The sequence below is a fragment of the Maniola jurtina genome, chromosome 20, assembly GCF_905333055.1.
Source record: "Maniola jurtina chromosome 20, ilManJurt1.1, whole genome shotgun sequence".
In the NCBI taxonomy this organism is placed as follows: domain Eukaryota; kingdom Metazoa; phylum Arthropoda; class Insecta; order Lepidoptera; family Nymphalidae; genus Maniola; species Maniola jurtina.
In genome coordinates this window covers 2,507,159-2,522,696 of record NC_060048.1, presented here as the reverse complement: position 1 = coordinate 2,522,696, position 15,538 = coordinate 2,507,159, and the positions used below count along the sequence as shown (strand labels likewise).

The 15,538-nt window shown below is 38.6% G+C and overlaps 1 protein-coding gene and 1 long non-coding RNA gene across 2 annotated transcripts; both read left to right on the top strand.

The window, feature by feature from the left end:
- Positions 1-298: 298 nt before the first annotated feature.
- Positions 299-9,602, top strand: LOC123875742 (Bardet-Biedl syndrome 4 protein homolog). The gene is made up of 9 exons (XM_045921771.1): positions 299-369; positions 714-847; positions 1,139-1,251; positions 1,860-1,954; positions 2,344-2,506; positions 2,738-3,014; positions 3,573-3,728; positions 8,785-8,988; positions 9,426-9,602. The coding sequence occupies exons 1-9, from the start codon at positions 330-332 to the stop codon at positions 9,579-9,581; spliced, it is 1,338 nt and encodes a 445-aa protein (XP_045777727.1). The 5' UTR covers positions 299-329; the 3' UTR covers positions 9,582-9,602.
- On the top strand, positions 6,197-7,101 carry LOC123875774. The gene is made up of 2 exons (XR_006798208.1): positions 6,197-6,598; positions 6,892-7,101. It is a non-coding gene; the product is annotated as an uncharacterized LOC123875774 (long non-coding RNA).
- Positions 9,603-15,538: the final 5,936 nt, after the last annotated feature.

Here is a 15,538-nt window from a genome sequence, read left to right as displayed (position 1 = left end):
AAAATAAAAAAACCGGGTAAATAGGGTAAATATCTTACGATTGCAACACTGTATCGTGTCAATTTTTGATTTGTCATGCTAAACTTCGTTCGAAAACATTAAGCCGTTAAATCGGTAAAAACCGTAACTTAATCTATAATATTTTTTAATATAAAAGATTCTTATTGAATTTTTATTATATTTTGGAAGATGTGACACCATCAGCTGAACTTGATTTTAATTATTGTTTTACCTCTAAGGTCGGATCAAGCGGAAGAATTTGTTTTTTTTGTTACCATGGTGACAGAAATGTAAACAACCATTTTCAGGTCACGTAACTAAAATTTAAAATGAGAAAACATACAGCGTTTGAGAAAAACACAAATGACGGTAGGTAGTTACCTAGTGTTTCAAAAAAGTTGTTTATAAAGATATTTAAGTGATTTTTATTTTTAGCCTCCGACCCAAAAAGAGGGGTGTTAGACGTGTGTATCTGTCTATGGCATCGTAGCTCCTAAACTAATGAACCGATTTTAATTTAGTTTTTTTTTGTTTGAAAGGCGGCTTGATCGACAGTGTTCTTAGCTATAATCCAAAAAAATCGGTTCAGCCGTTTGAAAGTTATCAGCTCTTTTCTAGTTTCTGTAACCTTCCTTCACTTGTCGAGGGTGTTATAAAGTTATAATTTACACTTTTTATTGTATTTTTTATTGTTTTATTTTTATTTTTTCTAGATTTCAAGCCAGGATCTCATAACTGGTTGCTTCACGCGCGATATGTTCGAGGTGAACACGCTTTGTGCTTAGACTTGGCGGAGGATTTGCAGAAACGGACTAACAATACGCACAGATATGCGTATTTTATAAAGGTAGCTCTTTTTATTTTTAGGCGCAACGCACACGGGCAGAGTGAAATGCATCCAAGTATTTTTGATAACAATTTATAAGTAGATACTCGGCCTTGGACTTGATATATCTACCTACGGTTGAAATAGATATGATGAAAACAAAATATGGAGCAGACTAAAAGGATGCGCGTGCGCCTAAAACGCAGCTCGAGCAACTTATATCCGCACCAAATTTCATCAAAATCGGTTAAACATGGGCCATGAGAAGCTAGCAGACAGACATACACTTTTGCTTTATAATATTTGGTTCAGGGCGCAGTACTAGCTGACGCGGGGAAGTTTCAAGAGGCGGTAGACAGCTTCCACAGCTGCATACGGCTACACCCACAAGACCCTGAGCCTCTGAAGCAGGTTGCTAAGTGCTTGTAAGTACCTACCTGAAGAACTCATCATCCATCATTAACTTAATTCATCGCCAGCCCATTTCGGTAGTTTAATCATGGGTCTCCTCTTAGGATAAGAAGGGGTTAGGCCAAATCGACCAGAAGAATCGATCATCATCTCAATCCATCGAAACTTTTGAATAAGTACCAATCTCTCAGAACGACAAGGGTTTAGGTCACATAGTCACCCCGTTGGCCAAGTGTGGATTGGCAGACATCACGCGACGTTAAGCGATAGTAAAGAAATCAGTCAAAATAAGGAGTTTGACATGAGTTAGTTACTCACAAATTAGTCGATACTATAACTAATTTCTTAAACTGGACCCTTTCAAGTAAAGATTTTTATATAAACCTCTGAGGATGATTCTGCCACTGGCGCAATTAAAATACCGTAAGCCTACGTTGTCGTATTCGTTTACGAATTGCGAAAAACCAAATTAAAATTTGAATTTCGCGGGCAGACCCGTCGCATGCACCTTAAGAACATCACAGTCAACTCTTCAGGCATGTGGATTCTTCATGATGTTTTTCATTACCATTAAATTTAGGTAGTTATTCACAGTGAACAATTTTAACTTGTTGGATTTTAGATTTCGCCAAGGACGTTTTCAGTTGGCACTCGAAGCTTACTTGGAGGCTGACAAATTGTCAAAGCACCCTGATCCCGACATCTACTGCGCTTTAGGTAAGGAATCTAACACGTCATACATAATTAAAAAAATCAAAAACACGACAACCCTGCCAATACGAACTAAAAAGTAAAAAAATTCACATTTGAAAATGGTTCAATTTCAATGCCTACTCCCGCCATAATTGAATTTTAGTTTTTAACCCCGGCCTAAAAAGATGGGTGTTATAAGATTGACGTGTATCTGTTTGTGGCATCGTAGCTCCTAAACTAATGAACCGATTTTAATTTCTTTTGTTTGAAAGGTGGCTTGATCGAGAGTGTTCTTAGCTATATTCTTGGATCGGTTCAGCCGTTTGAAAGTTATCAGCCCTTATCTAGTTACTGTAACCTTCACTTGTCGGGGGTGTTGTAAATTTTTAATTTACACTTGTTATATTCTGTAGCGGAATGTGCTTGGAGCTTAGGGGACCCGGAACATGGCATCGAGTGGGCGAGGGCGGGGGAGCGCGCGGGCGGCGGGGAGCGGGCCGGGGCGCTGCTTGCCAAGTTGCTGCAGGCTGTCGGAGACATGAGTGGCGCTTTGGCAGCTTACGACCATGCGCTGGCGTAAGTTGTATCTAATAGCAGATTCTGCATGGAGTTTTGGAAATGCGAGCATGATATGCTGGCGTAAGTTTTATATCTAACCTGTACCTATCTAAAAGGCTGCAGCAGGTATGCGCTTAGATGGTAGAAACAAACCATTTCCTATCGTAGGTACCTAGTTGCCCGATTTACACTATTGGCTATACCATTTCGTTGTATGAGCTCAGTCCTACCATACTTACATGGTTACAGAACGCACGCGTGCGGAGCAGACACGCTCGCTGCAGCAGGCGCGTTGTGCCTACGCTGCTCGGCGCCGCGCCGCGCCTTCCAGCTGCTGGGCGAGGCGCTGTCGCAGCAGCCGGCCCAGCACGCCGCGGCTCTAGCGCTGGCCGCCATGCTGCTGCAGCACAGAGACGTGGACGCGGGGCTAGCGCGGCTCAAAGCGGCCTTAAGCGCTCACCCGACCTGCGTCGCCGCGCATTCTAACCTTGGACTCGCTCTGCTGACGAAGAAGAAGTTTGTTGCTGTGAGTTTTTGAAGAACCTAGTATAATTAATTAGTAGATTGAGGGGAGCTATTGTGAGTGATATCCATTACAAATATTTTTGTTTAAAGCTGGACTCATGTGGTAAGTCGGAGTGAGTCCCATTAGTTTTGAACCCGTCCGAGGACGGGTTGTTTTCAAAGGACCTACGTACGCTCGTGACGTAGCGCAAAGGAGACAACGAGTGGTCATCTCACAGCCCGTGTGAGAGGACCCCAGTCGGGTTCGAAACTAGACGGGCATACTCCAACTAATCACGTTAGTTCAGCCGTAGGATTTTTGTATTTGTTGAACCTTGAGCTGTAGATCTCTAAAGCTTTAGATCTCACAACCTGATTATTCCTATCAGATATGAGATATCCAGGTCGCTCGTAGCTATACATCATGAGTCAAAACTGTTGATTTATAGGTAGGTAATTATACAACTGACTAACTTAAGGTTCAGGTGTTGATAACTTGTTGATAATGAGAATAACCAAGGCAATAATTTAGTCCTCTCTGTTTTACCTGGATTCATATGGTTCATTTCAACATTTCCAGGCATTAACGTGTCTACAAAGGTCAGTGTGGGCAGCGCCGCTGAGCGCGCGGGCGGCTCACAACTTGGGCTACGCGCTGCTGATGTGCAAGCGACCAGCCTCAGCGTTTTGTAGACTAGCCTGCTCCGCTGCACTGCAACCTACCCAGCACTACACTGTAAGGGTGCCTTTTTAACATCTAGATTTTTTTTAAATTTATTTAGTAATAGACTTAATTTAAAGAGAAACATTTTTCACCAGTTGGTATAGACCAAAGCACTAGATAAAAAACAGACTGGTGTTTGGAATTTTGCAGCCCAAATAGACCGTAGTCTGTGCTAGGGCTGACAAAAAAGAAAAAAAGATTAATTAATTTTAAGATTTTAAGATTAAAAAAAAAGTTAAGCCTATATTTCCATTTTTTACAAAAAAAAAAAAAAAAATTTTGTGCATCAGTGTTTATATAATAATAATTTAGATTAATAATAGTTTAGATTATACGGTGATTCTCAGATTTGGCGCAAATCACATATCAGGTCAAATAAAAAAATAATGAATGAAGTTACAGATGAGAATTGCATTACAAAAGAACTCTTGTATATTCAGCTACGGGTGCCCCAAAATTCAAAATTGTAACTACAAAGGTTACTTCAGAAATAATATTTTTGATATTAAAAACTCACCTCCTTCTGCGGGTAAAACAGGAGTCTCAGGAAAAATCGCTATTATTTTCAAAGAAGACGGTTTTAAACGAGCTCGAGTTTTTCACATATTAATATATACATCCTGAGAAGCAATTAAAATGCATTTTCACACGTACGAATCATTTAATTACGTCATAAAAAAATAACAAATGTTTGGCACAGAAAAAAAGTCATTACCTGCAACTGAGATGGCACCTCCAAAATATCCTTCTAGTATACATATTGCCTTCCGTTCTCCCCTGCCCCGTACTAAGCCATAATCAGTCTATCTAGGCATGTTGCGGAAAGTGGCAGTGCACTTGTAGAAAAAAAAATATTTACGCTTTTAGTGCCAAAACTGGTGTTTGGCACGACTTTTCACTCTTTACCTTCAACATCATTTTAGGACAAATAATTAGTTTTTCTTAATAATTTTATCTTCTTTCATGCACTAATAACAACATAAGTATGTAGTTTGATGTTCATATATATTGCATTTTAAAATACGACGTTAGACAATTAAAACTGCCAAAACCTCATTTACGCTCTATCATTACCGTAATTTTCCTTCCGTTTTTAAATTGAAGGTAATGATGTTGAATTGAAGGAGGTGATCAATTTTTCAGGAAATAATGTTGTTCCAAAATTGTGTAATTTTCTTCATATCCTTTGACATTAAATCACGTGACAAAATATTAATCTTCAGTAATTCTTTAACTTATCAGTTGAATTAGTAGCCCATATTGTTCCAAGCAATTTAGAAATAACTATTCAAAATTATTGTACCTCGTGGTATTTCAATATTAAAAATAACCATCATATATCGATTTTAGAAACTACTATAGTGAAAAGAAATAGTCAAAAACGCGCGAAAAAAAATTAGCGCAGACTAAAAACACAAAAAACAAACAAAAACGAAGAACTAAAGAAAGATCTAGAAAAATATGCGAAACGTAAAGAAGAATGATGGAGTCCTTTCATTCCTTCTTGGATATTAGGGCTGCAGCAGTTGTATTCTAGGTCTCCCTACGTTTGGTTGCTGTTTTGACATGGTTCCACGAGAATTCCATTCTTTTAAGGTCTGCTTCAATGGGCCTCCTCTAGGAGTTTGTTGTTCGACCAGGTCTCATTTGACCGCCAGGCTGCCAGGTAGGCACGTTTCAATAAATGCCGCTTGAGCAACGTTTTCTTCCTCTCTTCGCAAAATATGCCCGACCAATCACAATCGCCTCAAAGCTATTTCCTTATTAACTGGGAGTTGCTGGCATTTGTACCACAAGTCCTCATTTTTGATCGTGTTAGACCAGAAAATGCGGGGAATAACACTGAAACTCTTATTGTGGAAAACTTGAATTCTGTGGATTAGCGATATAGTTGTTTCCACGTTTCACACCTGTATAAGAAGACTGAATTTACAAGCGATTCAAACAGAGAGAGCTTTAGCTTTTATAATCCAGTTATTGACATCAGCTTTGGCACCGCCGCTAGGAGAAATGATGCTACCGAGGTTATAGAACTCCTCCACCTGTATAATTGGTTTGTCTTCTAAATAAAATGGTTCTGAAGCAGTAGAACTTATCCTCATCTTCACTGTTTTCTTTGTGGTAATCGGCAGACTAGTTAAGGAACTTTGTCTTGTAGGTATTTTGATTTGGACTTAATGTATTCGAGTCAATCTGATATGAGAACAAGGTCATCCGCATAGTCAAGGTCTTCAAGTTGCCTACTGCTCCATGATATCCCTTTCGGACTATTGGTGACACGACGCATAACTTCGTCGATAAGCAAGATAAATAACAGTGGTGAGGAAGACATCCTTACTTAACTCTACGAATTATTTTGAGACTAAAGAAGAATAGAAAATCAAAACTCTTTGTTGACTCCAAGACAACAAAGAGTACAGAGAAAAAAAATACGTGAAAATTAAAAAAACATATAAAAAAAATAAAAAGAAGTAAGCCGATTGAGAAAATACTGTTTAAGATAACAAGGGATTTAGAAGAAAATCATCCACAGAAAAATAATGTGCTCCTTGTGAACATACTACTCCTATAGTAATAAAAGATGTTATTCATTTGTCAAAACCTCTACAATTGACGTCAAGGGCTAGCTTTGTGTAATATACATTGTCGATGGTGTATGTCAATAATTATTAGGCTTTTGTTTCGACGGTTTGACGTGTTTTCGAATAAAATGGCGTATCGAAATGACCATGGTTATTAACTTCTTGTAGTACATTTCAGTGGCGACGAGGATGGGATTATATAAAAAACCTTTACAAGAAACTCTATCAGTTGAAACAAATAAAACGGAAGAAGTTTCCAGGAAAGCCAGGAATTCACCAAAAGTAAAAATACTTTCTGATGTACGTTTCCATTGGACTAATACTCCTTTCTTTATTAATGGCAGATTACCTCTTAAAGATAGTACGCGTACGACTGATACTGGTCATGTCTGAGAACATGCCCCAGATAACCGACCTTTCTGCATTTGATCGCCAAAATTAGGTCTCTATCTTTACTGATGCATCTTAGTCATTTTTATTTTTTGAACCCAACTTACTCGCAGTAATTTTCAGTAGCAGTTGCTTATTGCGCAGTACTTTTTTCATTTTCATGAATAATTCACGGGCAATTTCAATTCAGGTCTTTATTTCAGAATCTGGATCCCATTCTTCATTTACCCATGTACCAAGATATTTGTGCATTGAAACTCTTTCGAGTGTTGTACATGTGAGAGTTCTTATTGAGGTTTGTTGCGGTTTTCTTGATACTGTACATAAACTTAGCCTTTGAGAGATTCATGCTTAGACCCGACTTTCTGCTACATTTATAAACGCTATCTATTATTTTCTAAAGATCTTGGGAACTAGAAGCCAAAAAAACAGTATCATCAGCGTATCTAATATTATTTATATTTATTTGTTTACCTTGACATCCCATTCCTTATTTTCCAATGCTTCTGAGATGATAGCGTCTCAGTATGAGTTGAACAGAAGCGGAGATAAGATGTGTCCTTGTCATACCATATGGCCTACCGCTACTTCATCTGTTTCCTCAACTTCAACTATTACTGTCCCAGTCTGCCACCAGTAAGGGTTCTTAATGATCTTTATTTCCTTGCCAACGAGTTCAACATACTGCAAACGACGAATAAGTACCACTTGATGTACACGGTCAAAGGCTTTCTCATAATCAATGAAGGAAATTCATACATCAGTTTGCATGTCTCTATATTTTTGGACTAGTACGTTTATAGCAAATAATGCTTCTCAGGTTCCAACACCAAATCTAAATCCAAACTGACTCTCATTGAAGTAGTTGTCACATTTATTTCTAATCCCTTAAGAGCTGATAAGTAGAAATATCTTTGGAACATGACTCATGAGGCTGATAGTGCGGTATTCATTGCATGTCTTAACATTCCCAAGATGTTGCAATGATTCCCTTGACATGTGTCTGCGAACATATTATTTTCTATAAATCGTTTTACAAATTCTTTTTGACTTCAGGGTCCACAAAAGGGTGGGTTTAACTTTATCATCAACTAAAATGTTTATATACGACACCCATCGCAGGTCTACCATTTCTATGCAAATTAAAATAATCATGTTTTCGCTCATACTGTTCTATCACCAAACATTTGTTTTCGTGATAATATGCTCTCGCAGCATGATTATTTTATACATTTCAAGTAAAATTTATAGGTGATGATATGTCTGGAATAATATTTTTGTTAAAGTTTGCAATATTTCCGTTATTAATTCTGTTTACTTGATTAATAAGATGAAGAAACACGTTATTTTTTGAAAATGAAATATTGCTTCATTACCATCAGATAAACATCAACGCCTTCTCCACCAAAATCATTACCAGCACACTAGAAATCATTACCTTCAGTAACTGAAAATTTCAAATGCATATATCTCTGAAATTCATGGGTGCAATTTGATATAACTTGGTCATTCTTTTTAATTTTACCTATATTTTAGTTTAGTTCAGCAATTTTCACAATTTAAAAAATTCTCTTATTTTCTCCGATTTGCGCCAAATCAGAGAAGTACCCTATAAAGCATTTACCTCCAGGAAGTGTAAGAAAGGCTGAGATCTATAAAGCGCACTTTGACTTTGCACCGTCTCGTTTTAAACGTTTCTATCAGTAGGTACATATTGTTACAAGCTCATTCATTGATGTTGGTATGATGTCGCCACTAACTCTACTACTTTTTATCTTCTCCTTCCGGATTAGCGTTGTTCAAATACAAGTGCAGGAAAGTATCTGCTTGTTGGCCCATAGTTTGCCTGTTCTTGAGCATTCCGTTTAAATCGGCTCTCAAGTCTGTGCTCACGACGTTTAGTCAGCGCTTTCTTAACTTTAATGCTCAAGTATTAGAGGCGCCGGGATAACCTAACCCGAGATAACTGGTATTGTGTGGCACAGCTTTTAAAAACAAAAGATTTTTCTTTCTTTCTTGGACGGCGCGCGGCTGGAGAGTTAGTTACAAGAACGGCAATGTTGAGATATAACTTAGCAATTTAAATTTGGTTTCAGGTTCTTCTAATAGCAATAGCTCTAGAGCGGTTAGGGGACAGCAGAGCCGATGCTGCCTACATGCGCGCTGCAAGTCTGGCGCCACAGGACCCGTTGGTCAGGCTCAACCTGGCCGGCAGGCACGGCAGGGCTGGCAGGCTGCTGGACGCGGTGGAGGAGGCTAGGGTTGTCGCTGAGTTGCTGCAGAGGGCACCAGACGCTCAGGTGATGAAGAGGGCTATAATATGATTTATAGGGCAGTCAGATTGGTGGATGCATTCAAGGCTATATGTTGGTGTTGCAACAAAGGGCACCAGACGCTTAGGTAATGAGGGTTATAGGACCAGCTGGTCAGCCTCAACCTGGCCGGCAGGGCTGGCAGGCTGCTGGACGCGGTGGAAGAGGCTAGGGTTGTGCTAACTTTTAATATTTATTTTTGTTATATAACCACAAATTGGAGGTTTTCAGATTTTCCCCTTACGTGTGCCTACTTGCCTGTCAAATTTCATGATTCTAGGTCAACGGGAAGTAGGTACCATATAGGTTTTCTTGACAGACACGACAGACGAACAGACGGCCAGACAGACCTATAGGGGTTCTGTTTTTCCTTTTGAGGTACGGAACCCTAAAAAAGATACTTTATCACCATTATCCCATTCCAGTTGGCTAGTTCTCTAGCAACCCTCACGGCTCTGCTGCGCGACGCCGGTGCGACTCTGACAGAACTGTCCTCAAATGTGGCGGACCGCACCACAGATGCTAATGCAGACAACTCGCAAGCGACGGGCGAGCCAACCCTTGCACCGGATGAAGTTTAAAGAATGAAGTATTTTACTGAAAGGAAGTGTAAGCGCCTTCTAGTTGCTTAAGTTATTATTATATATTTAATTACGCTATCATACATACACACATACAAACACTCACGCACACATAAAATTCCATCCTATTACCCGCTCTTACACCCCGCTCCTGTCAGTTACCTTTGAACCGGCGTTTACGCACGTCGAGTCTGAAACCCGCTAACTGCGTGACGCCCGCTGTACAAACGCCACGCGCCGCTTGTGTAAAAAACTCATATAACGCTAAATTAATCACGCAAAAACCCGCTATTAAACTGTAAAAACGCTACGCTAAGTAAATAAGTTAAAATTACATAAACGTTAAAATTAAGTGAAGTGTTCTGCGAATCTGTGCTTCGAAGAAACTATCCACGGAATACGAGAAAGGGAAGACTTCAGACCACCGGTGACCTATCCTGCCTAAATCCAGGTATTTATCCTACAATTTCTCTGGTCCTATCGCACCGGATCCTATTTCTCTTCCTAGAATCGTATTCATATACAATTCAACACTAAACACGCTATTTATTGTATATTTCAATATTCATTGCAATAGAATTACGTTCGGAACATAGGTACCGCCGCTAACAAAAATATACAAAAATCTTGTATAATTACGCATATTTATGTTTAGATCCACGCATTACATTATATTAACGCATTATATATAATTATTTATGTATATTTTTCAATATTTAAAGATTAAAACTTTTTATATCTACCTACAACTAACTCATTATAAAAATTATATCGAAATAATTATTCGCCTGTATTGAGTCTTATTCGCTTGAAATAACGTTTATTATCGCATATCAGAAATCAGAATGTCGAAATCTAACGAAACTATTGTTAGATTAGAGGCTAAGAAAGAATTCTTGTTTTTATCAATTCAACAAATATATGATTTAAGTCTGAAGGTGAGTGATCCTGTGAACAAAACGAATTTCTTGTCTCGCGTTCAAAGTTTAGAAAAATTACGTCAAGATTTCGCGATAGTTATAGACGATTTAATTTCAGCCTATTTGAAACATGACCCTGTTTATACGCCAAACTATGCCCCGCTAGGCGCATTTGACACATTATACTGTCAAATTCAATATACTCTAAATGAAATTAAAAGTGAATCCGCTGTGTCACAGTTTGACAACCAATACAGTTTGTTAAATAAAAAATTACCTCCGCTGAATTTAAAAACATTTGATGGCTGTCCGTCAAAATGGACTGTCTTTTATGAAAACTTTTTGAACTTAATACATAACAACAATAGACTCACTGACGTACAGAAAGTCCAATACTTAGTTAGTTGCTTAACTGATAAGGCGCTTTTGGTTTGTTCTGGCATACCACCCACCTCTGAGAATTATCTTATTATATGGAACGCATTATTAGAGAAATATCAAGATACTAGAGTGCAAGCTACTCAATATATAGATACGATTTTAAATTGCAAACAAAATCAACCGCTCGAATCTTTTGTTGATCAATTTTGTTCCGCACAAGCGGCACTGCAACGCCTAGAAATACCAGATTTATCAGACTTTATGATTACACACATTGCACTCTCAAAGTTAAGTAAAGATGTTGTCTCATTATTTGAACAAAATCATAAACACATTAAAATACCTACTTTTTCCGATTTAAATAATTTTTTAAAAGAACAATTAAAAATACAAACTTTACGCTCCGTTCAAGTTAATACTCAAGCTCAAAATAAAAAACCTAATTCATACAAACTTAAATCGCAAACTCAGACTTATACGAGTACAGTCAGCAACAACAATAATTATAATTTAAATTCTCAAAATACTCAACGTAAGTGCATAATCTGTAAAAATCAAGACGCTCACCCGCTTTACAAGTGTGAGGTTTTTAAAAACCAAGACGCTAAAACTAAGCTAGACATAGTGAGAAAAAATAGATTTTGTGAGTTCTGCCTAGGATTTCATTTAAAATTCCGCTGTAAGAGCCAAGGTCGATGTGGGAATTGTGCATCTAGCTCACATCACAGTCTGTTATGTAGCTCCTTTTCTAAGCCTAGGTATGAACCCGGGACCTCACAGTCACATGCCACCGCTTACTCACTGAACCGCTATGGTGCTAACAACAGTAACACTCCGATACAGATGCCACCGCAGAATGATAAATCTAGTGATTTGCCAAAGATTACAGCACCACCTCCCGCACCTCACGCTCCGCCAACCAATCCTACAGAATTAGCACTTTCGGTGACTACCTCTTCACGCAATTACTCGAAAGATACAACTGTACTTTTACCTACCGCGAAAGTAAATGTATGTAGTAACAATACGCAATACGCTATCCGTTTATTTTTAGATACAGGTTCAATGACTAATTTTATTTCAAAAGAATGTTGCCAACGCTTAAATATGAAAATTAAATTCGCTCCGTCAGTTGTAAAAGGCATTGGTCAAACAGAAAGCACATCCCTGGGATTCGTAACATTTAAAATTTACTCTCGCTTTGACTCACGCTGTTCTTATACTATTACCGCTAGGGTGATAGACACAATTACCGACCACTTACCAAACGCTCGTATCGATGTTTCCCAGTTAACTCATTTACACGCATTGCCATTGGCTGACGACGATTATCATACTCCAGGGCCGATCGATTGCCTAATCGGTAATGAACTGTTCCCCTTCTTGCTTGGGTGTGACAGAGTGGTCTCGCCTCGTTCGTCTGTAGTCGCGGTTCAAAGCACGCTAGGCTACATACTGATGGGGAGAGCAGACTGCGCAGCTCACAACTCGACTCACCGCTCAAACGATTTTAAAACTTTTTTATGTCACACAGACTCTCCGTCACTTGATGAAATTACTGAACGCTTTTGGTCATTAGAAAATGTACCTAATAAAATTCACATAAGCCCTAATGATGAAGCATGTGAACGCATCTTTAAAGATACTTACTCACGCGATGAAACAGGCCGATATACTGTTCACTTACCCTTTAAAGATGATCCCGCTAAACTCGGTGACTCATACTCGATCGCCAAACTCCGCTTTCTTCAATTAGAGAAGAAATTAAACGCTAATCCCGCTCTTCGTAAAGATTATAACGCAACCATTCAGTCATACATAGACAAAGGTTATCTTACGAAAGTAGACAACCCTTCACGCGATATAAATTGTTATTATATTCCGCACAGAGCTGTTTATCGCCCTGATAAGCAGACTTCGAAAACTCGTATCGTTCTAAACGCTTCAAGTCGAACTACCTCCGGAAAATCGCTTAACGATTTATTATATGTAGGTCCTAACTTACAAAATAACATATTTGAACTCTTAATAAATTTACGCTTATTCTCAATCGCAGTAACCGCAGATATTGAAAAACATTATTTTCAATTAAATTTAACGCCCGCACATCACGCTTTTCAAAGAATTCTTTTTAGATTTGACACTGAGCAATCTATTGACACTTATAACTTCACCGTAGTATCATTTGGAGTATCTAGTTCACCTTATCTCGCTATGAGAGTCGTGCGTCAGCTAGCTGAAGACAGCATTGACAGGTACCCGCTCGCAGCTAATGAAGCTACTCATCACATGTACATGGACGATTACATAAACTCAATCGATGGTTTTGAGAAAGCCAAAGAAACTTATCATGAAATGGTCAATATGTTCAACTCGGGTGGTTTCAATTTAACCAAATGGATCTCCAATGACACTAAATTTCTAAATGAAGTTCCTAGCTCTCATAAAAATCCGCACGCAATTAATTTTGATTCAGATGCTCAAGACGTTACAAAAATAGTAGGAATGCAGTGGCATCCTAAACTCGATACTTTTACTTTTAAAATCAACGCTAAGGAAAGTCCACGCGATTATACAAAACGCTTAATTCTTTCGATTACCGCGCGCCTGTTCGATCCAATCGGTCTAATAGGTCCTGTTACCGCTTTTATGAAACTTCTCGTCCAAGAATGTTGGAAATTAAATCTCGACTGGGATACTCCAGTACCCAGCTCAATCGCTCAACAGTTTGAACAATTTTGTAATGAACTACCACATTTAGAACAAATCAAAATTCCACGCTACGTAGGGATGAGCTCTGAATCCCATGTAACGCTCATAGGTTTTTCTGACGCTAGTGAAAAATGCTATGGAGCCGCCAAACGGCGGCTCCATAGCATTTTACGCGTATGTGTTTACTTACGCGTATGTAAACACATACGCGTAAGTTCAGATGAACATTCTTCTGGCTCTGTTCATTTGCTCGCTTCAAAATCTAGAGTCGCACCGCTTAAGAAAACATCACTCGCTCGACTCGAGCTTTGCGCATCTCTTCTATTAGCCAGTTTAATTGATTTGATACGTGAAACTCTTAGTAAGCGCTGCAAAATAAATAATATTTATGCATTTTCTGACGCAACAGTAGCCCTTTCATGGCTCCATTCTCCCGCATATAAATACCATACATTCGTTGCCAATAGGATTACCGAAATTAATTCAAAGTTATCTGCTGAACATTGGTATCATATAAAAGGACGCGAAAATCCTGCGGACATTATATCTCGTCCAGTCACGCCGAAAGAATTATTAGAACGCAAACTTTGGTTTAACGCTCCTCAGTGGACAACGCATCCTATATCGCGATGGCCTATAACGCCTTTTCAAGTAAACGCTCATAATGAAAATTTTGAAGAAGCAAAAATTACTGTTCTAGCAGTTGAAACTTCTGTTTCCGACACTCAACATCCGATTGATATCTTAGCCGAACGCTCTTCTAGCTGGTCTAAATTATTGCGCACCATTGTTTACATGTTAAGATTCTCCAAACGCTTAAAATCACGCGGTTCTATTACAGTTTCAGATCTAGATTTTGCAGAAACTTATATAATTCGCTATGTTCAAAATAAACATTTTTCTCAAGATATTCACGCTCTCAAAAATAATAAACCTTGCTCGAAATCGATCTTAAAACTTAACCCATTTCTCGCAGACGACATCATCAGAGTTGGTGGTCGTTTAAGCAATTCGCAATTAAATTTTGGTCAAAAACATCCAATAATTTTACCTTCAAAAGACCGCATCACTCAGCTAATAGTTGATTATTATCATATCACTAATTTGCATACAGGACCCGCGTTATTACTCGCTTTACTCAGACAGAAGTTCTGGATCATTGCTGCCAGAAACTTGGTTCGACAACGTGTACACAAATGCAATATTTGTTTTCGCGTTAACCCTCAATCTACTTTTCCACAAATGGGAGAGTTACCCGCTTTTAGAGTAGCGCAAGTTAAAGCCTTCGTTCACACCGCTGTGGACTACATGGGACCTTTCTTTGTAACTCACATTCGCCGCCGAGGTATTAAAAGTCATAAAGCGTACGTCTGCATATTTACATGCATGACTACCAAAGCAGTACACCTAGAATTAGTCTCAGATCTTAGTTCTGACTTATTTCTTGCAGCTTTTTTGAGACTAAGCGCACGCAAAGGCCCTGTAAGTCTAATATACAGCGATGGAGCTACTACATTTTTTGGAGCTAAACGCAAATTAGATGAACTTTACACTCTCATACAGTCCAATGCTCATAAAAATTTCATTGAAAATCGCCTCGCAGAACATCGTATTCAATTGAAACATAGCCCGCCTTACGGCCCGCATTTTAATGGTCTTAGCGAAATTAACGTTCGCTGTGTAAAAACGCATTTATACAAGGTAGTAGGGACACAAATCCTTACTTATGAAGAATTAAATACAATTATAATTCAAATCGAAAACTTATTAAATAGTAGACCATTATGTATTTTAAGCTCTGATCCGTCAGATCTTTCCGCACTTACGCCCAATCATTTTCTCAATCTCACTCCCGCAAAATATTTACCTGTTGAGGATTTAACGGATATTCCCGACAGCCGCTTATCCCGCTATCAATTGTTAACTAAAATTACTTGTTCTTTC